Genomic DNA, 22972 nt, shown 5'->3' with positions numbered 1-22972 from the left:
ATAGCTAGTTCTTCCACATCACCACACTCTAACAGCGACAAACCCACTTCTGCACTGTGGCACCCACCTGTGGATGTCAGCCACCTGAGTGATGAGCAACAGATGAAGGTGGAACAGATGTTACACGAGGAATCGGCAGCCTTTGCTAAAGATGATGGGGACATAGGTTGCATTCCCAGCCTGCAAGTGCCCAAGCCCCTTTATAAAGAGGTTAAAGAGTACATCCAAGACCTGCTTGTAAAAGGGTGGATAGTTAAGTCCAAATCTCAGTACTCAGCTCCAGTAGTCTGCGTCAGGAAAAAGGATGGATCCCTAAGGTTATGCATTGATTATAGAATGTTAAACCAGAAAACAGTCAACACTCCAGTGCAAGAAACAAGAAGTACTACGACTGTCACATCAAGGGAGTTGTTCCAACCTGGTGATAGAGTCCTAGTCTGCAACATGAGTGAGAGGTGGACCTGGAAAATTGAGGTCCTACTGGCTGGGAACAAACTGTGTATGTCGTCAAAGAACAAGTTGGTGAAATTCCTGTGTACAAAGTGTGCCCTGAGACAGGTGGTGATAAGATCCGTACCCTCCATCGAAATCTTTTACACGTTGTCAATGACCTACCTGTAAACTTGCCTGAACCAACAGGAAATCCGCTACCACCTAGAGCGAAGAACAAGAGTCATCATGTTGAGAAATAACGTCAGAGAGGGACATCACAAAGCAGTGACTCAGAAAACTCTGATGATGAGGCACCTAGAGTACGATACTGGCTAAGAGTACCCCCACAAGCTGGACTTAACTCACAGAATGTTGAACCTAGCTCTGGATCTCAGCGAAACACAGACGGTCCGAGAAGGGTACCTGAACCACATAGATATAGAGTGCCATCGAGATATCATACACCAGAACAACATGGAGTTGTTACACCTGAGAGAGAAACCAGACAAGAACAACCAGAAGAACGGACTGATGAGGAAGACCTGCCTGTGGATTCTGAAGCACCGGAAGAGCATGAGTATGCACAAGTACCCTATGGCTATGACCGACCTGTGACACCTCAGGATGAGCCAGTGAGGAAATCCACACGGGACAGGAGACCTCCTCAAATGCTGACATATGACTCCCTTGGTCAGCTATCCTCCAGATCATGTGGGCCTACAGACCCAGCGGGACTCTATACGGTACAAGCCCTGCCATTCTGGGGAATGCAGCCCGTTCCTATGCCTTACACTACACACCAGACACTGCCTTACACTGTAATGCTGCCATACATGCATATTGAGAAGGAAAGATTGTTACACCCACTCTCATACATATTGTATTCACCTGTACATTTAAAGAAGTGCCCTTGTGAGAGTGTGTATAAGTGTTTTAAGTTCAAAGAGAAGGGGCACAAGTTAAGAGGTTGATGGTTAATGTCGGGAGCCGTTTTTCTTTGTCGGGGAGTGTGTGACCCACACAAAGTGTGTGATCACAATGTTATGTTTATATTTAATATCATTTTAGAAACCTGTTTAACGATGGACAGCAGGGGGCAGTAGATGGCAGGGTAACACTGCCGTAAAGGGGTTTGTTGTGATTCACGCCTGCCGTAAACGGACTGATGTGGAGACGGAGCTGCCGTTGGCTAGCCATTCTGGCAAGACCCGCTGTCACTACCCGGATTTAACTTCTGTTAGACAGCTATCATACTGAATAAATATTTACTGTGAATGTATGCAAAAATGTATGGCATATGGCTGTCTAACAGAAGTTAAATCCATTTCTCACTTATTTTGACAATGTACTTAACCCCAAATAAAAGAAACCCCATAAAAAGAGTTGTTAAATAATAGTGAAGTCACGTTGTAATAACAATAACTCATCTCTCTCGAGTTTTATTTTTCAGCTTCGCCAAAAGCCACTGTGTCAAGTGTCCTTCCTGAGTTGCCGTCCGGAGTTCTCCAATATGGCGGACCATCTCGCACATGCGCAGTACAGATCGGGCAGGGGGACGGATCGGGTAGTGAGTACTAGTGACACCCGCCAAACGAGCAGCTAAGAATTTGGTTGTTCATAATTTCTCCTGTTTTGCAGGAATACTATCTGTCATCGCGCCCTGCATGCGGGGCCTGTTACACATGCATCACTGTCTGCCAGGCCCCATTACTTCATTGATGTTTTGAAGCGACCGACCCCAGTTCAGACGGTTTAGTGTACAGTAGATTATTGGCAAACACTCTGTCCAAACATTAGATAAAACAAAAACAAACTATTATTGATCAAAAGAGCTAATTTTGCACCTGCTTTTGGGCAGGAACAGTTTCTGCTCCCCTCATCATTGCTGATTGTTTGTATAATCCTGCCAACTTGGTGTAGGCCTATCTTCAATTTAAATGCAAATGAGACACTGGTCCTTATAGATCGAGGATCAGGTGCTTCATCAGCCTCTCTTCTCACTCTGTATGTGTGTGAGTGCTCATTGTGGTCATATCTTTCAAAGAGCTTTTTAATTTAAGACTTGTTTTTGGCCAATATTTGATGGGTGCTATATGTTTGTGTATTTTAAGTTGCTAGTATGTTAATATTGCTTTAACTTTATCACCTGGGCAGCTGAGGGTAAAATCGTGGTCACTTTATGTACCTTATATCAGAATCAATTCAATTCAAAACCTTTATTTATCCAGGTGAAATCCCATTGAGATCATTGATCTCTTTTTCAAGGGAGACCTGCAGGAATACCTTTATTAGTCCCACAGAGGGGACATTTACGTATTACAGCAGAAAAAAGAGCCACAGACAGCTTAATGTTACATATGTTATATATGTTACATGCATTAAAAAGTACTAAGTTATGATATGATAAAAAATATTATAAAAAAAAAACGATGTTAAATAATTTTCAAAATACACATACAAATACACAGTTAGGTGACGTGGCAACAGCAATATTTTGAACCAGTAACTTAACAGAAAAACATAGCACTCTTTAAAGCTGGCTAGAACAACAGCTTATAACTAAGTCAAGGTTGAGTTAAAAAAAAAAGGCAGATTTATACCCAAAGATGTAGGTCAAGGTTGTGGTTGATGTTAGACATGGTTGTGTGGTTTATACATACCGTTTTGAGTTGAAGGTCGAATGGCATGTCATCTACAAAAAGTAATGTTTCCACATATTGCAAAGAATAGAAAAATATATTCACACATTCCAGTTGATTCAGTGACTATCAGAGAGTGGAGGTACAGGGACAATCTGTACATGTATCAGAGATGGTGTTCAGAAGTCGATCCATTAGTTTTGGTGTTGTATAAACCACCCCTCAAGTCCCCACAATGTCAATCATTCAAATGTTAGGGTTAACATGTGGTTTAAGGTTCAGGTTAGAGCTAAGACCTTTAGTGGTTAGATTGTCACCATGGGAATGAATGTACATCGATGCAATGTCCTTTAAGTGATGGAAGCAGGGTGTGTGTGTGTGTGTGTGTGTGTGTGTGTGTGTGTGTGTGTGTGTGTGTGTGTGTGTGTGTGTGTGTATGTATGTATGTGGGCATGGGCTGTTATCATTTTATCCAGCCAGAGTGAGTGTGTGGTGTGTGTGTGTGTGTGTGTGTGTGTGTGTGTGTGTGTGTGGTGTGTGTGTGTGTGTGTGTGTGTGTGTGTGTGTGGTGTGGTGTGTGTGTTGTGTGTGGTTGTGTGTGTGTGTGTGTGTGTGTGTGTGTGTGTGTGTGTGTGAATCTGGGCATCTGTGCATTCATGTGTGTGAAATGAAGAGTTATTGAAGTGACTGTATTTATTCCTGCTTGCATCACTAACCGCTTCCATATTTCAGAGGCAATGTCCCAGGTCATCTCCCATCTTCACTTCTCCTCTCCTCTCCCAGCTTATCACCTAAACAAAGTTAAGATAAACCAGATTTCCTCACAGCATAGGACATTCCTTCAACTCTCTTAAAGATTACCATCTACTGAAACGTGACTATTTTTCGGGATTCAAGTTCTTTGTTTACCATTGCATTTCAGGGAAAACATGTATGATTTCTCACAGCAGTGTCACCACCATTAACAGACTGCACTACATCTGTTCACAAGAACACTCCCCTTTTCTCCCAGGTGGAGCATGAGATATAATAAACACAGATGGAGTTTTCCTGCCACAGGGAGCACCCAGAGAGAAACATGGTGGCTGTGAAGAAGAACATGATGAAAAACAAGTTGAGACTCACAGAATGTCAACCTCTTGGCACTGTGTGGCTGCAGTGGAAAGCTCTTCTTGATATGCAAATGAAACAGTTGCAATAAAATGTATACAGTTTCAATGCATTCAATTATTTAACAATTCGCTGCTGTACATGTTCTCTTTTCTCGACTTCTAAGTAGTATTAATTATAAAGGTTTTAAGATACTGACAAGATTTGAATGAATGGTCATTCAAGGTTTTTTTTCCAACAAACACACACACACACACACACACACACACACACACACACACACACACACACACAACACACACACACACACACACACACACACACACACACACACACACCACACACACCCAAGGCAAAGCATTGGAAAGAAAGGCAGTAATCATTTATAATGTACCAACCTGATGATGAGTGTGTAGTCTGCCATTAGTTGCTGTGTGAAGCTCTCGTAAGAAAACATAACATGGATTTAGCTAATTCATTTTACTTTGAATAAAATACACTGCTGTGAAGATACATTAGTAACATTTTTCTTCCTCCTGATGTCTCTGCTGATGGCGGCCACTTTCATGTGTTTCATTGTTGAATATTTAGTTTAGTTTCTGTTGGTGGGCAGATAATTCAACAGAATAAATATACACTAATGCAAACCAAATGATAGGCCATCTTTGTTTTTGTCAGTCACCCCCCCACTATAGCCCTCTTTACCTCCCTGAGAGAGTCTGTTGGCTGGATCGACAGAAACACTGTGTTGTCCCTCATGCATCAGTCAGTGTGCCAGTTGTTGTGTATGCAACATTTTAAATATGGAAAAAAACATGTTTTGGAAAAACACAGTTTAAGTTTACCTTAGTTTGCCTGACACTCCACAAGTTAGCACTCACTCATGCTTTGCTGATAAACCGGGATTGCATATGAGACAAGTCTCAGAGACTAAAGACAGAGGTATACTCAAAAAGAACTTGTTCAAACTACTTTTTCACCAACTACATCAGAAGGTCAACATGTGTAAAACTTTTCCAAACGGCCACACTGGAAGGCAGGTTAAAGGGCTGTTGAGGAGGTAGTGAAAGGGGTTTGGATGTTCATCTGGAAAGCAGTTCCGAACTTGGAGTATACAGCACCAGGGGGAGATGTCTGTTTTCACTAATGTTATAGCTCACTGACCAATCTGTGTGGCTTTTTGCCAAAGTCAAGATAAATATAAATAAATAATTGGCCTAAACAATTTATCTTTCAAATATTTAATTTCACAGATACATTTCTTATATTTTCAAACATTGTTCCCTCCATCAAACACAGTATACAAATCAGATAACATTTGGGGTTAAGCTCAGGATGGTTTATACTTGTATCTCAGCAAGGTTACAGCCTTATTTCTTTTTTTGGATACAAATATATTTGGTTATTTAATCTACTGTAAAGGTTTAGACATTTGAGACATAACATTTTATTTTTTAATTAGCCCAGTTATTGTGCACCTCCAAGCTACAGTACAACCAAACAAAATGAAATCAATAACAGCCATTGTGTCAGAGAAACCATGATAAATGTGTTACGCCACAGGGGAGCTATCTATTTAAAGAAATAATTAACTGTGAAGGCATTTATTCTCTAAAAGTTTAAACTGTATATACTATGTGTCTGCTAGACTTTTTGGTCTATACATCTGAAGTACAAAGAATCATGCAGAATTCTTGCTTCCAGCAGCTACAGTCCCAGCTTCACATCTCATGCACAACACAAAACAACTCCTGATCACTTCTTATTTGCTTTGGTCTATAAATAAGACTTATCTGTCTGCACATGCCACTCTGTGGTAACACCGCAATGTGCAAGTGACTAACTGCAAATGAAGCACTTGATCTAATTTTGGATTGTAGCCCATGGTGAGGATGAAAATATCAAACCTGCTGAGAGGTGGAGGACAGTTCTGAAAGAATCAACAGATGAAAGGAGGCATTTATATCGAGAGATAGCTGCTTTTCTTTGTAAACATAATACATTTAGGTTATGGAAAGCTGGTCAGGCATTGGAAGCTATTTTAATGGCATCATCTACGGTAGGGTGTAAGGAAATTGTGCCAGGCATTTTCCACAATTTCTATTTTCTATTCCACTATTAACTGATTATAAAACAATCAGGCGATAAATTAATAACAACAAACTAATTGCTAATTGCAGTGTCAAATACAGTCCAATACTTACAAAGCAATATGGTAAAATCTCTTCAAAATAAGAATGAAATGGTAATGTTGAAGATATTATTATGGCATGTTTAAAGTTGACTTTAGAAAATAGTTTATAATTGGTATTTTATTTTTTCACAGTTCTTGTTAGTTTTGTTTGAAAAACAAAGGTTAAACACAAACTGAAAAAAAGAAAGACATGAATATCAAAATTGGAGCCCAGTTGACAATAATAGCTACTTAAGTGCTCAGAAAATTCAGAATATACAGAGCACTGCAATGAGATGATTTGCTAAGATGGTTTCCAAGGTCAAGAGGTAACTTTCATGTTAAAGTGAGAAAAGTATAAATGCCTGTAAAGTGACGAATAGCACGAAAACACACACCACGTGTATATTTCTTAACAATTGTGACCTTATGAATACCATGTGAATCAATCAATAATGGGTATAGGTGTTTTCACTGGATACTGGATGGGTTAAACTACGTCTGCTGTATAAAAAAAGAAAACCCATGCAGCTCATCGGCTGATTTCACAATCACAGTGAGGCTTTTATTTATCAGAGCTGTCACTTCCCGTGTCATGTGCTGCGGTTACCCACGGGGACGTCGATCCACCGACGCTCTGCCTCCTCCCACAGGGACATCCGCCGTGCGCGGCCACACCTGCATTAAACGGGGAAAGTCCGTCCGGCAGCGAGGCAAAGCGACTGGAAGGCTTCAGAGGAGCGGAGTCAGGAAGCACCTTACTGCTCCCATCGCATTACTCTGTCTGGACACTTTGATCCGAAAAGGTTGAAGGCGAAGCCATGAATTCATAAAATGATTGGTGGTAGCGAGACTTTGTGCAGGACGCGGGGTGGGAAATAAGGATTAAAAGAAGAAATATACGGGCCAGACTCGGAACAGAAGAGACCGAGTGTGAGCGCAGGTAAGACAGGCTTCTGATCAACTAAATACAGACAGACAGGAACTGCCCCATTACAACTTTTTCTCATTAACCACCTTTTATGTTTTTTTCTTTATTTGTGCTTAAATGTATGGGTGGATTTTTTAGATGCAAATGATCTAGCCTACCTTAATTCCCATTGTAACAATATATCGTATCACATTATATCATGTAAAGTTATAAGCCTTTTGAAAGAATGTACGCAGCCTATATTTGACAATCGACAATGAATCTACTAAACTTATTATCATGTGCTGGCTGCGTTAAAAATGTTATCAAACGTTACTGTGACATACTATCTTTTAAAATCATGTCATTACCAAGTATCTGATGGTTCCATTCTGTTGTTTTATCTTCTATAATTATAGTCAAATGGAAACACATACTTTTCTTATTTTATAACAGATTTTAATTTATTTTAATTTCCTTTTATCAGTTTTCTTGTTAAGTTTTATTTTTACCTATGTTCTACTCCATCAATTTCAAAGTCCTTCAAAGTTTCGAGATGAAAAGCACACTATGCTGTTTGTTAGGACTTGCTAAGGCTCAGACAATAAATAGGCAATTGATAATATTGTCATACACAAAACCCCTGTTTTACTCAGTGATCATTCACTGTGTAATATTCTTCGCTGCAACTGAATATTACATCCTTATAAAGTACTACATAAGCAGACACGACTGTATAATGAATGTCATAACATATATTTTCCCAATTGATTTAATTGTAACTTCTAAGAGAGTGAATGATAAGAATCATGGTGAAACTTGAAAGTAGTGAAGTAGCAATGCATCTGTTGGGCTATGCCGAACAAATTAGGAAGTAAAACGTGTTGACATCGTATTAAACCCTAACCTTTGCACCAGTGGCATTGCCCACAGTTGTCAAGTTCACATAATAATGTGTAGCACTGTAGATGATTAATTCATAGGGTTTCTGCCATGAGCTCTGAGGTCAGTTTTGCTGAACACATTCATAGACCATGGAGAGAGGAAGTGTTGTAGATTTTGTATCCAAGTTATTGCCATTGAAATGGATCAATATGCTCTCCATGCATGACCTCCTGTGCCACTTTGCTCATATTGATTTGTTGTAATTAATCTAAATACCATAGATGAATCATGACAGGGGTATGCAGTCATTCTATAGCTGCATGAAATATGTTTACAGATCGTAAACTAATAGCAATTACAAGTAAGCTTTCAATTTGTGTTGGTTTTGTGTTTGGTGGACCATAAGATTTTGATCTTGACATACACTCTAAAATGAGAGTCCAATTCAGGATTGGTTTTTAAATACTTTTAAATCCTGCAATATACCACAAAATATAACTCTTCCTGCTTTCTTTAACATACTATGACTAACATAATACTTGCTGAATAAGCCAATATTTTTGACAAATATTATAATATGCTTCAGTATTAAATTAGTGTGTTTCATAACTAGAAAAACACCTTGATTTAGCTTTAAAAAGAAGTCAGGCCCAACACACGTGCGTGTGTGTGTGTGTGTGTGTGTGTGTGTGTGTGTGTGTGTGTGTGTGTGTGTGTGTGTGGGTGTGTGTGTGTGTGTGTGTGTGTGTGTGTGTGTGTGTGTGTGTGGTTGTGTGTGTGTGTGTGTGTGTGTGTGTGTGTGTGTGTGTGTGTGTGTGTGTGTGTGTGTGTGTGTGTGTGTGTGACAGACAGACATGAGTGCCAGACAGAATTTTAAATATACCTGCGAGGCGTTTTGTTTCACAGTCAGCAAATACAGAGTCCGGCATTTAGAGTGTTGTCAATAGCAGCTGAACTGCGTGTCCACCTCTGTCCGTGCGCATACAATGTTTCCCCCTATAAGCATAATCAATTCAAATGAACCAATTCAATATACTTACAGTTGCTAAAGGATACATAGAAATGTTTGTGCATCTCTCTAAAAGTACTTTCAAGTACTTTCAACTTCAAGCTGTTTTGATCCAAATCATTCATTCACTTTGTGTGGCTCCTCTTTGCTGCTAACATAAGTATGCTAACAGGCATTTAGAATGCTATGCTAATGTAAAGCAGGTATAATGTTGATAATGGTCAATATTTTAGCTAAACTTGTGAGCATGCTAACATTTACTACCTAGCAGGAGAACCAAGTGGCCTACAACTGAGGCTAATGTGATGGGAAAGTCTTGGTTTTGTAGATTGGGAAGACTTTTTCTTAGCCAGGACTAGTTGCTAAGCTAAAATGTGAATTACTAAGGGGAGCCTGGTAGGCAGATTTTGTTCCCTTTGGACCCAGGCAAACTAGCTGTTTCCCCTGTTTCCAGTGTTTATGATAAGCTAAGCTTATTGGCCTGTCTCGACAAGAAAGTCCACAAAAAGTACTAAAATGTTAACCGGAACAGGGGATTAGCAAAGTCAGTAGGCATCATTCAGAACATGAATGACTATACAACATTTTAAGAAAATCAGCAGTTTCTCAATCTAAGTCAAAGTCAACTTTATTGTCATTCTTCCAGTTAGTGTGTAGGCTACAGACAGAGAGATCGAAATACTGTTTGCCACAATCCCGAATATAAAAACAAATGTTTATAAAATATACAAATATGTGTGCAAATATATATATATATATATATATATATATATCTATATATATATATACACAGTCAAAGACACATTTTTACATGTGCACACATTAAGACCTAAATAAAAACACAACAATCAATACAAAATAACAGTCACTTCAATATTTTGAGAATGTACATAGTGCAGATTGTCCATAAATTGGCTCTTCTGCAGTGAAGAGATGTCACTTAGTCAACAAATAAGATAGACAGCCAGACATTGAGCCAGCCATCTCATTTATTACAATCATTATCGCTGCACAGCCAATATCAAATTAGAATATGCTGAATATCACCTCTGAACCCATAAGAGGAAGGACGGTGGGTTAAAAAAACAAAGACTGAAGAAAAAGAGAAGAGAATGCAGCCTCTTTCCCATCGTCAGCAGGAGTGAAGCAGAGGGGGACCAGCATGTTAATTGGTGATTTGATTAGGGTTTTAATATTGCAGCTGTGCACGACAGAAGAGAGCAACTGGCTGCCCAGAGGTTCTTTTTAAATAATCAACAGTCAGTCCTTCGATGCAGGGACAGACACAGCTTAGTCGAATTGCAAAACATTCAGTTAATTTCCTCCAATTTTGCAAGCAATTTTAAGCCATTTTGAGTTGGGCACAGCACTTAAGAGCCCCATTTGCTCTTCTTCTATACGGTGCTGTTTACACGAGAACGCAAATGGTTGTATCCGGTACTTTTCTCTTTCATATAGCCCGTTCGTTCACACGAGGCCATAACAGAAACGCGGAAACGGACCCCGCAAACGATAACGGGTCCCAAGGTGGATAGATCTGCAAACGGAACACTCTGGGGGGCCAAACAGCTCCGTGTGTACGCCCTATACGATCATTACCTGATAACGATGAAGCCATAGCCCCACCTCTCCCCTCCTCTGCTGCTCACTGCTACAGATGTTAGTGCAAAAATCTACAGCTCCTCTACCACAACCATCAGCAACAAGTGGACATGAAGAATTACATGAACTACATGTTGCTAAATCCACCGCGGGGCATAAACAGAAGGGCAACCATACTCTGGGGTCTTCTTCGCTGCTTTTGGTGTATTTTGTGGCAGAAGTACAGCGCCATATACAGGCCCGGCATATGTACTACAGCGTCTCCAGCACTCCCGAGCGGTCTCGTGTGAACGGAAGACTTTGTTTGCGTTTGCGTGTAAATGGGGTCTAAAAGGGCTGAATTGTTCCCAAAATATGTGCTACAGCATTACTGATAGGAGGAAGCTCCATTTAAAAAGAGGGAAATGCCATATGCCATATTACATAACTGATTGAAAATGTTTTATTGCTGTGCACTTTTATGAATCATGTTTTTCACTATCTGGGCCTATGTTGTTAATATGTGTTGTTTTATGTTGAGGGGAAACAATACTAAGGAATGTTACGAGTGGATGAATCGGCACATTTGTAATGCTGTTGATTAATGGCCGGTAGAATGAGGAAATAATGACACCACAATCTCTGAGAGAAATATGGTTTGGTTTGCATGCCATAGGGGCTTTGAAATAGGCAGCAAGAGGGGATCTGTGGCAAAAACAAGTAATCCCCCTGACCCCATGCACACATCTCCCACTCCAGCGCCAAAACACCAGAGCAGACGGTGCAGAGATAAGAGGTTAGCCATAAAAATGAGCTTTGTGGGTGAGATAGGAGGAAGAGAGGAAAATGGTCGAACAAATAAGGAAGGTTTGGAAGGGTTTGAGATAAGAGAGGATCTGAGTGTAAACAGATGGAGATGTGTTTTTGTGGATGAGGTGTCAGGGGTGCAGGTCATGCCGGTCGGGTTGATGCTGTGCTGCATACCGAGAAATGAGCTTGATCAGAAAGGATGGAGTACACCATCTGAGAGAAGCTAGAGCGTTTAAAGGGGGAATTGAAACGGGAATGGTCTGTTAAAAATAAATGTCAATTACCGTTGAGGAACAAGAGTCTACAACCAAGCTGGTGACCATACTAATTTGATCACAATGGCAATGCAGGTGTAGGTATACTGCTTGTCTTAGTAAACATTTTTAGTTGAATGTGTTAGAATGCAAACATCTAGCTATTACCAGTAAAAAAAACAGCTATTGCTGATGGGAATGGAATTATTTTAAAGTACAGTATAAAGTATTTAATAATTGTAACCTATGGCACTTGCTGAGTCGAAGGATCACAAGATTGAGGTTAATTATCCCTTAGTGGTCCAAAAACTTCACTTAAAACCACAGTAGTGTTCAAAGACAAGTCAGGGAATCATCAGTCATTTTTCTACACCCTCTGTAGAATATATAATTATTCACAAAATGTTGTACCAAGCAATAAGTATATGTTTACATTGTTCGGTTGAAACTTTGGTACGCTGGTGGGGCAAGATCTGTCAGCGAATCACAATAGTCAACAGAAAGTATACTCCGGATGTCTGCATAAAAATGTAATAGCAATCCATCCAATAGATTTTGAATGATATCACCATAGATCAAAGTGGTAGACAGACAAATATTGCCATTTCTAAAGCCATGCTGCCAAATCCAAGTGGCAATAGTCTTGATTGGGCATGCAATTGAGACAAGAAAATCTGTTTCGAGAGATCAAGCATTTAAAAAAATGGTACAAAGTCATGTAGTTGCTGTCAGAGGGATATAGGCTGTTAATCATTGGCAGAACAAGGGAGGACTAAGTAGAAACACCCTGCTAAGGTGAACAATAGAGCCGAGTTTACAGTGCAGTATGTGTAGCTGATGTGAAGGTCACTGTTTTTCTCTTTCTATCTTAGGTTTTCCATTGTGATCCTGACAGTGCAAGGACAGTGACACTGACTCGGCTATTGTCTCTTCATTGTTTCCGGACAGAGTGAGGCTCCCTGGTTGCCTTTGCTTTCCAATGTGACTGTAGAAAAGAAAGAAAGCTCAGCTTGTCTGAAAATTCGTATTCAGCATCAATTCCCTTTGCCAGCCATATTTGTAACCCCGAGAACAGCAGTGAAGTCTCAGCACAATCTCTACCCCCAAGCCATCCCTCCATCCTCAACCCCGTCTACTCTAACCCCCTTATCCCTATCCCGGTCCCTCAGCCCCTTCCCTCTCTCCAAGACCGGCTTCAGCCTCAGCCTTTGCCCCGCTCAGAGTCCCAGATAACAGCTCAGAAACATCCGTTACCCTCCCGCTCCATACGAGCCTTCTTTCCTCTCCATCCAGCCCCTGTGGCGCTTGGCACCAATGCCCATCACATAGACAGATGGAGCCAACCCTGACCCCTCTCCTCGCCCGTGGGGACGCCAAGAGAATCAATGCCTGACTAGAGGAGAAGGGGTGTGTGTGAGAGCATGTGGGGCGAAACAGGAAGTATTGCTTTATCACAACAGCAACACACCACCCAGTCTCCCGTTGACTCCCCTTCAGCCCAACTGGAGGCCTTCTGCTAAAAACACAAACAGCAGAAAATTCAGCAGCAGAACCAGAAGGACCTTGTCGCCAGCCCCCAAATTGTGCCTAACATATTTTTGCTTTGATTATTTGGCAGAGATATCTTGTCCTGTTATTGTTTCGAGAAAAGATGCAAACATTGGTAACATTCTAAATCTTACAAACATCATGTAAAAAAAGAGGAAACTACAAGAGTATTGAAAACACTGAAGGAGGTCTTCTTCCCAGTCGAAAGTGTTTCTCAAGTTTCATTCTGGGCCCCACACTTCCTCCGGCCTCTGTCATCTGAATACAGTACGGTAAGAAAAACTTCAAATTAGTGCAATCTTTACTGGTATATCAAAGCATTAGAGGGATACTTTGCCACTTATGGCGCTTTTCCACTGCAGGGCCTCGCTCGGCTTAGTACGGTATGACTAGGCCTCGTTAGGCCTTGTTAGGCCAGGCTCACGTTATGCTGCGTTTCCATTATAGTTTAGGAACTGGGGTAGTCTATAGTAACGCAGTGTAGGCAGAGCCGTGACGTCATCTTCAATGCGAAACACAATTCCAGCATCAGCCGTTAGCTGTTAGCCCTGTGTTACGTGCTCCCTTTTCTGTTGTCTTCTCTGTCTCTCTGCTGCGCAGGTACACCTGGTCCGCCCCTGGCTCCGCCTCCCCCAGGTGTCCTAATTCCATTCAGCTGGGAACTTAAAAGGAGAAGCTGGAGGAGAGTATGTTGTTACTTCGGCATGATTTTGAAACGTGTATTACAATTAAATCACGGTAAAATATGTTCATTTTGTTGTAGTTGCCAGCGATTCTCTCACTAGTTTAGTATACTCAACCCGGTTGTTGGCCCGGAAAGAACCTCGATTTTGGAGAGCCAGAAAACTGTGAAAAAGTACCCGCTAGCCGGAACTACGCCTAGTGGAAACGCAACCAAAGCGCTGTAGTGGAAATGCGCCATAAAAAAGACACTAAGAAGTAGAAGGCTTCCCCTAGAGCAGAAATACATGTGGTTAAATGTTGTATGTGACGGGACTACGGATGGAAATGAGCTCAAAGCTAAAATCCGGCTCATTTACATTTGAAAGCATTATTTTGTTTAAAATGTTCATTAATGTGCATTGTCCCGGTTCAAATAAACGATTAAATTAAATGAAAATGACTCCTGTTAGATCTTCAATATCTCTGTATCCATCCCTTTATCTAAGCTTTAACATTGGGCATTACACCTCCCCTGACTGATCCCATATTGACTATGTGTCATTCATTCTCTTGACTAAACATCCCACCTCAATCCTTGTAATGTTTCCAGAAAGCACGATTTTGGCTACTACATTTTCAGGGATTGTTGTTGCCATCTTCTAACCTAATCTGCTGACCAGTTTGCTCATTTGTATATAATGCCAGACTGACCATTTTTTAAAGAACCACGCAATTATAAAAGGAGACAATAATGGTTGGTGAAATGAATTATGCAGGCTGACATACGTAACAGAGGAGGGAATACCGGAGTCCCAATGCTTCTCAGGTAATTGGAGTGTAGTAATGTGCTTTTATACTCCAAAGCACAGCTCCTCTGGTGACCTTGTAGGCTTAAAACTCAGAAGAGGCAGAAACAGAAAGATGTCTGAGGTTTTCGATTGTCTATGGAATTTTTCATCATTAGTCTTAATGCATTAGCATAACAGATAATGTTTTGACTGGCCTGTCTCCAGTCATTTTAGTTTCTGCTGCAGGGCTGAGTGTCCAGGATATACTTATCACGGCTGTCAATTAAAAAAAAGACATTTAGCATTTTTTTCAGATATAATGTCTATGTATAAAAAAACGTGTCAAAGAACTCCCTTACTCCCTAAATGGGCCAAATAAAAGGATAAAGTGGATCATCAGTAATGCTGTTTCTGATCTAATTCTTTGTAACATTCGGATTAGAAATACATTATCCATATTTTATGAATTTGTTTAAAATATTGTTGGATGCTAAGAAGTGAAGTTTCATTGTAAGACATAATGTAAAGGAGGGTTTCGGTGGACAACTGTAGGGGACTGACTGCAATAGTGTAGGTTAATTGAGAGATGTGTCTGTTAAAATATTATTTACAACTATAGGAGATCAACTCGAGACAGGTCAGGTTATGCTTATGATGTGTGGTGAATCGTATAGTGCTGTAAATAGGGAACAATATTTGAGAGCAGAGGCCTGTCGTAAGCCTTATCCATCTGCACAAGTTTTTCATTTTGCCAGACAACAACTTCCTCTTTGTTCAAGCCCTCTTTTTCTCTTAGGTGTAAGGTGGCCTTTAGAGGCTTTAATTCCAGATATACAAAACACACTGGTTCCTTGAAAATAATCAGGTGTAGTTTGGTAAATTGTTGGTACCTGTTTACTTTAAAAGGAAGCCAGTGGAGAGTGAAGCAGTGAGTCTGTGTTTTTGTAAAGATACGTATTTATGAGGCCAATATGATACGACCGATATGACAGAGTCTAGAGGTCATAAAGGTGATATAAGAGGAGAAGAAGACACAGACCAGCAGCTTTGAGTGTGAGTAGCACAACACGGATTAAGATATTCTCGCGTCGTTAACGGTTCAATTTCATTTTATGATCTTTGTTGCGTGCAATGCCTCTCACTCTATCACCTTGTTGTGTCCACGCTTCACTTTACTTTGAGCTATCGAATGAGACAGACAATGTTTCATAAACTCTAACTGCATGAAGGGAGGGGATATCTTCAACTTTAATGAGACAAAGAGGTAGATAGAGGTGGAGTATCACATATACTGTTTTTGTCATCTCCACCTCAGATACAAACACATACAGACACACACCTCAATTACTGAGCTATTTCTATGGTGCTACCTGTCAGTGACACTGAGCCCAAACCAGCTGGGATTAATTAGGGACTCAACAAGCACACACATGCACGCACACACACACATACACACGCACGCGCACACATACCCACACACACACACACACACACACACAGATTAATTTCTGTCTTTGTGAACTATTCACAAGCATGTCATAAGAAAATAAATATACGTGCCAACACACACATGCACTTCAGCTTTAATATACGTGCCAACACACACATGCACTTCAGCTTTTACTACTCATTAACAACTGTTCACTCTTGCCAAATGCACGCACGCACACACACACACGTGCACACACACACACACACACACACACACACACACACACACACACACACACACACCACACACACACACACACACACACACACACACACACACACACACACACACACACACACACACAGTCATCCATCACATACAGGATGTGAAAAGCTTCCAGAGCAGCATGTCGCCAATAAGCACCCCTCCTCTCCTGCAGTAATTACCTCACTCCTCATTTCACACCTTGTATATGGCAATATACCTGTCCACACTTTTAAGAAATGTGATCTTGTAGTTAGTGTATCATCTTTTTCCTAACAGGCTGATTCAATCTGATATCATTTTAATTCTGTCACATCATATTTAGGGCTTTCTAAAGGTGCCAAAGGTAAACCCAAAACAACAACAAGATATTCTAGTCTAAATGAGGGCTAATGCTCATGTCTTACTCGTTCGGGTTGAGATATCCTTATTTGTTGCAGAACAGTGTATGTGTTAACATAATCCACGGCCGATGAGGACATGCTGTAAGTACTGCCTGTGTTTGGCCGAGTGGGCTTGTGTCGCGCACTAGTGACTTTGATGGAAATAAAGCCGCTGACAGGTTTAAAAGACAAGCTGTCAGAAGCCATAACCTTGGGTGTGCGTGTGTGTGTGTTCTGGATATGTTCACATGATTGTGTTGTGGAAGTATGATGATGTTACAAACTGCAGTAGAAACTAAATGTGCTTAGGTGAGGTAAATACTGATAGAACAGATGAGGGAAAATAGCATTGCATATATTAGAAAATGAGGAAATGGGCAGGTATAATGAGCCTTTAACACACGTGTTACAACATAAACAAACCCAAAAAGACGCCAGTGCAGATAATACACACAGCGGGGTGAAAAGAACATGAACTGGATTCAAGGTAACTGAGAGTTCAAAAGGGAAGTTTCATTGACTGAGCTATTGTGTGTGTGTGTGTGTGTGTGTGTGTGTTTACATGCACGTAAATCAGCATTGTTTATTCTATCAGAAGCTGAAGCTTGTTTTATCCAGCCACCTCTGCAGTTGAAACTCATTAGCATAGTGATAATGAGAAATTGAAAAGGTTGCCAGTGTCAGCACAGCCCATTCTTTATACAGTCAAAACAGCAGGTATGGATATTCAAAGAAACTGTGTGTGTGTCCATCTTTGGTTGATAAATATGTATCACACGTATTGCAAAGTATTGTGTGGTAAGATGATCTGTTGCACCTTATGTGCTTTACGTATATTAGTCTAAATTCATTCGTCAACACAGCACATTAGGAACTTAAACTATTCAACTTGCGTATCAAGTCTCTCTATGTCTAACAATGGATCTCTGTGTACTTTGATGTAACTTAGATAGTTAAGCAACCCCTATCAGAAAAGTGTCCCATTGTACCCGAAATACACACTTTTCTCTTTCTCTGCAACAAACCAAAATGCATTTTGTAGAATAACAGCAGAGGCATGTCCCTACACTGCCTCTGATCAGCAATATCACTCTGAAAATATATGAAAAGTAAATGTACACTTTGCACAAACCTTGATACATCTATATCTGTCTTCTTCAGGTGTCTTCTGCTAAGCTGGAAAATCAGATTGGAAGGTCTGTGGACATTTTGACTCTGCCTTTGACATTGAAGCTGCAAAGGGGATTTGGATCCACCTCTGTAAGAATGAGCTACAAGGATTTACCTCCGCACAGGACCTGAACTCTAGAGGCCAGAAGGAATACAACTACAATTCACTGAGCTCAGTGAAGTGTTTTAGGATATAGTTTTTGTGCATATCATTAATTTCCTCTGCAGATATCCCACCAACTCAAGACACTTCAGACATTCCGGATAATATTTGAATGCTGTTTCTTTTTCCAGCTGGTCCTGACACACTAGTGATGGCTGTTGGTGAGTGAAATAGGGACTGAAGGTCTGAAGGCTATAATCAAGGGGATTCTATTGTACCCGTTGTGGTGGCGATTTTTTCTATCAGGCTGGGAGTGGCATCAAGATGCCTGAACTGGACAATTTTTCCCCCCTGAGGGGTCAGGGTGGCTCTGAATTGGAGCTAAATAGTCCAGCAGACCCACTTCGGATTCAGCACAGCATCCTGGACGAGCAGGTGGAGCTGTGGTGGTTCAGAGATCCTGGGAAGTCTCTGCTCTGCTACTTCGTGGCTGTACTTCTAATCCTGGGGTGCGGGCTGGGAGGTGTCGGCCTTCTCTCTACCACTACCAGTGTCTCAAGCGAATGGCGGCTTGGCGCAGGCACGGCCCTCTGCTTACTCGCCCTAGGAGTGCTGCTCAAACAACTGCTCAGCTCGGCCGTGCAGGACATGAATTGCATCCGAAGCCGGCAGAGGATTAACATGCTGAAAAGTGGTGGCTTATCGGACCTCCTTGTGGTATCGATTACCGGGATGTCACTGTTGATTTGTGGAGGGGTTCTACTACACCTGGCCCTAGCTAATCACATGCCGAAGCCTGGTCAAGCTCTTAATGACATGTACATTTCTGGAGTAGTTTTGCTAGCTGGAGGGGGGGGCTGCAGTTGTGGGTGTTGGAATATACTCTGTTGTGGTCATCCTGCTTGAGAGGACAAGGCATGGACAAAGGTTTGTGGACCGGGTCTTGAATATCTTCACTGTTTCTGGACACATGGACCGTCACGCTCGCAGGGAAACAAACTCGAGTCTGGCTAATCTCATATGAGACATAACCTCACGCTAAGACGATTTTGCCGCTTTTTCTCTTCTTATCAGAACATTTAGCACCAACTAAATCAGAGCAGACTTGCTCAAATATTACAAGACATCTAATCAAAACAAGATTCATCCCTTAGATGCTTCAGCTTTGTCACTAGCCGATAAGACTGTATATGAGGCAATATAGGTTTTACTTTTTGATACATATTGGTAAAAAGTTTGCAATAAGCAATCAAATCTCATTCACAGAGCCAGAGAAAGGATTGAGGGATAACACACAGAATAATGACTGCATGGCTATGCTCGATGTGAAGCTGGAAATCTCCCAATTCAGATGATTTTTCTCAACTTGTGTTGAGGTTCACATTTAGATGTTTTGAGATGTATTTATCATGTGAGTCTGACATTCTAAATCAGCAATGTATTCATGTTCTGTAAAAACTCCACTCACTTAGGACAAATGCCAACATGTTGGAAAACATGGAAAATAAGTTTTAAAAAACGTAAAAACAATCATTGATATTTGACGTGATATTTAGGGATATTCAGTCAAATGAAAAGCACATACAAACACATTTAAGGGAGAATTGCTGGTTCACAAACAGAAAAGAAGTCTGTTGATGTTATTGTTATCTGGTTTGTTCAGCAGTCTGAAATTGAAAACGAAGGCATGTGGTGTGACTGTAGACTTCAATGTAATGGGTCATTTGGTTTGGATAAGCTTTTCTCCCCAAATGGTGTCCATACAAAAAGTTCTAAGACTACAAAGATAAAGCTAAGGGCACTTTTTCAAAGTTGACTCAAGGAAATGGTTGAAGGTTCATATACAAATTGAACTAATGCACATTTAATATTCTGTATGCTATACACATGTATTTGTTCAAGACATTTTCTTTTGCACACACCCAAACACTATCACCTCAATTATTGTATGATAATAGATAACAGCAGCAGCTGAAAGCTAAAATAAAACTGGAATATTCAGAATGAGTGAGTATTTATATATATATATATATATATATATATATAAAGAAATCTAAAATATATTTAAATATATAATTATTCTTTGTGACTTTGGCACCAACCAATTACTCCGATATATATGAAAATATTCAGCTGACAAATTTGAATTATCTGAGGATGGTGAATCTGTCAGTGAGGCTCAAGTTTAATTATCATTAGACATAATACATGCTTATTTGTCTGCCTTTAACCTACACAAGAACATGATTGTATTATAACATATCACAGCACTTAAGAATGTATGGATTATTTATGTTTTTTGTATTAAAGTCTGGAATGTTAATCTTGCAGCACCTTGTTTTCCCCAAACTTGCTTTAATCTATGTTTCAAAAAAATGGACACTGAATCAAATTACTACTTTGAATGTAACATTGTTATTCATTGTGCTGAAGACATTCAGATTCACCAATATCTTGCTCCCATTTATCCTTTTTGGTAAACAACATCTTTAGCCATAAACCTCTTCCAGTGTACACACCACCATAGCCATCACCAACTGGATGCCAAGAAAGCTTATGATCCCCTTTTTTCCTCAGAATTGTTTGGATACCCAATCAGATTGAAAGGGACAATAGCTTCTGGACTTCTATCAGAAACTGTACTTTATATAAAAGCCAATGTGTGTTGTATGCACAAGTAATGGCAGAGGCCCATAAAGACAGTTTGTCATTGTGAATGCTTATCATTTCAAAAAGAGATGTTTATGACAAAGCGAGATTCACGCTGCAGAACACAAGCAGCGGACAGTCATTCATTAAAGGAGGAACTACATGTATTTCCTGAGTCATTTAATTATTTATTTTTAAAAAGTGGCATTTTCGAAAACTAAAGAGTACGAGGTCCATTCCAGACCCTGTCCAATAGGAACTTCAGGGCAGTTGTTCCAAGCCCTGGGTCAACAGATGCCCAAAAGAGTCTCTTGGGCACATGCAAGACAAGGCAAGGTCAAAAGTACAAGCTAACTAGCTAGTGAGCCAATTCATACAAGCTCCCTAGCAGCTAACTAGCTACAGTAGGCTTTTATTTTCCTTTTGACTGTCCTGGGTGCATTCTAGGGCAAGTTTAAATGGACTTGAAATGAATAAGATGACATAAAAGTGTCCTAATGACGTTTTTTTCTAACAAATTAGTAAAATGGTATTAGACTGCGAATCAGTCCGCTTGATCTTTTGCCGCGTTGTGGCTAAAGAAGTCCTTAGCACAGCTTTGAAATGTAAAAGTAACATTAGTTTGAACCAGTTTTGACAAAGTTTGGAGGCTGTTTTTCTACCAATTTTGTGAAAATGTGACATAGGCCTACTTTCAGGAATGTGGGACTCTGTGACAAGATGGTTCTAAATCAAGGGAAACATTAAGAAAAGAAACAGGGTAAGGGTCAGCAGCAACATTTGACATCAAGTCATATTGGTATGTTTTTAATGAGGCATAATTCAGTTAATTTGAATTCTTGAAGCACTTCAGTGAAAGAAAGTGGTGCTCATTTTTTCTATTTGGATCAATTTGCATTTAGCTCAAAGCACTTTTGGTTTACATATTTCTTTTTCATTTAATTATGAGGGTGCACTTGGGGATGAAAAAGGTCCTGCTAGCACTTTTGATGTAGTAGATGTATTATTGGCTCAGATAACTGGTCATTATAATTCCTCACAAAGCAGAAAAGGGTAAATAACTCTTGGGGGGAAATTAGATCCGTTTCATCCTTTTGGCCAGTGATAACATTTCAAGACACTTGCAAAAGTTTGAACTGGGATTTCATTATTCTTCATTGTCTTTCACAAAATGATGTGAATGTACAGTATGCTGACATTGCTGCATTGTTTTTATTGAATCTTAAAAAAAAAAGTTGAAACGCTCACTTTCAAAGCATAAAGGTCCCACTATTGAGAAATACTGTGCACAGTGATAAATGAAGGTCATCGGTGTTTATAAAATGTTTCTAAAGCCTTTGAGTCACTACTCACATCGCCTTCATTAAGAACCTCAGTAAAAAGGTCCTGCATTGTGTGTGTGTGTGTGTGTGTGTGTGTGTGTGTGTGTGTGTGTGTGTGTGTGTGTGTGTGTGTGTGTGTGTGTGTGTGTGTGTGTGTGTGTGTGTGTGTGTGTGTGTGTGTCACACCTCTTTATCTGCCTTCACATGCACACAGCCTATTGCCTTGAGACAAAAGGGGTCACACAGTTACACATTGTTGGAGTGATGACAGAGAGCAAACTGGAGGCACAATGCACAAAGCAGCAGCCTGCAGGGCCTGGTGTGGACTAGCACCAATCTCTCTATAACACACACACCCACAGAAAAATGAAAAGATTCACACTGCTGTTTTACAACACACAGAAACCCTGTAATCCTTTCTTACATGAATCTGTCTTTTGACCCACAGTATAAGGTAGCAATGACAGGTTGTGTATCCAAGCATAACAGCAAGAAGAGGTGAGCAGAGCGCAGGGGGCGGCAGGGCTGAGAGGATTTAGAGATTTTTACGTCAGGCCAAAACAGGGAAAGTATTAGAAACAATTTAATCCAGAGCAAAATGTCTTCTGCTATGAAACGTTTTATATTATTTTCCAAGAGACAGTATATCTTCAGTATATGAAGTGTGATTAAAATGAGTACAAATATACCTGATATTTTTCAGTTTTTCTATGTCAAAGCTGAGTTTAACCGACATTATTCTGCCATAGGTTTAGGCTTAGTAAATGTATAAACCTAAACATGTATTGAACACAGTCAGATGTTCATTACAAAAGACTCCTCTTAAAAAAAACACAATATTCCAAAA

At 40.3% G+C, this 22972-nt stretch overlaps 1 protein-coding gene across 1 annotated transcript; it reads left to right on the top strand.

Annotated features, from left to right (window-relative positions):
- Window positions 1-7055: 7055 nt before the first annotated feature.
- LOC117542438 (transmembrane protein 125) lies at window positions 7056-20463 on the top strand. The gene is given in 4 exon segments (XM_034210099.1): window positions 7056-7297; window positions 12676-13623; window positions 18043-19005; window positions 19007-20463. Coding segments are annotated over 2 exon segments (699 nt in total). The 5' UTR covers window positions 7056-7297; window positions 12676-13623; window positions 18043-18478; the 3' UTR covers window positions 19179-20463.
- Window positions 20464-22972: the final 2509 nt, after the last annotated feature.

Source organism: Gymnodraco acuticeps, unplaced genomic scaffold, assembly GCF_902827175.1.
Source record: "Gymnodraco acuticeps unplaced genomic scaffold, fGymAcu1.1, whole genome shotgun sequence".
Lineage (NCBI taxonomy): Eukaryota > Metazoa > Chordata > Actinopteri > Perciformes > Bathydraconidae > Gymnodraco > Gymnodraco acuticeps.
Note: the sequence above shows the minus strand (reverse complement) of the source record. Positions and strands in the feature narration are given on the sequence as shown.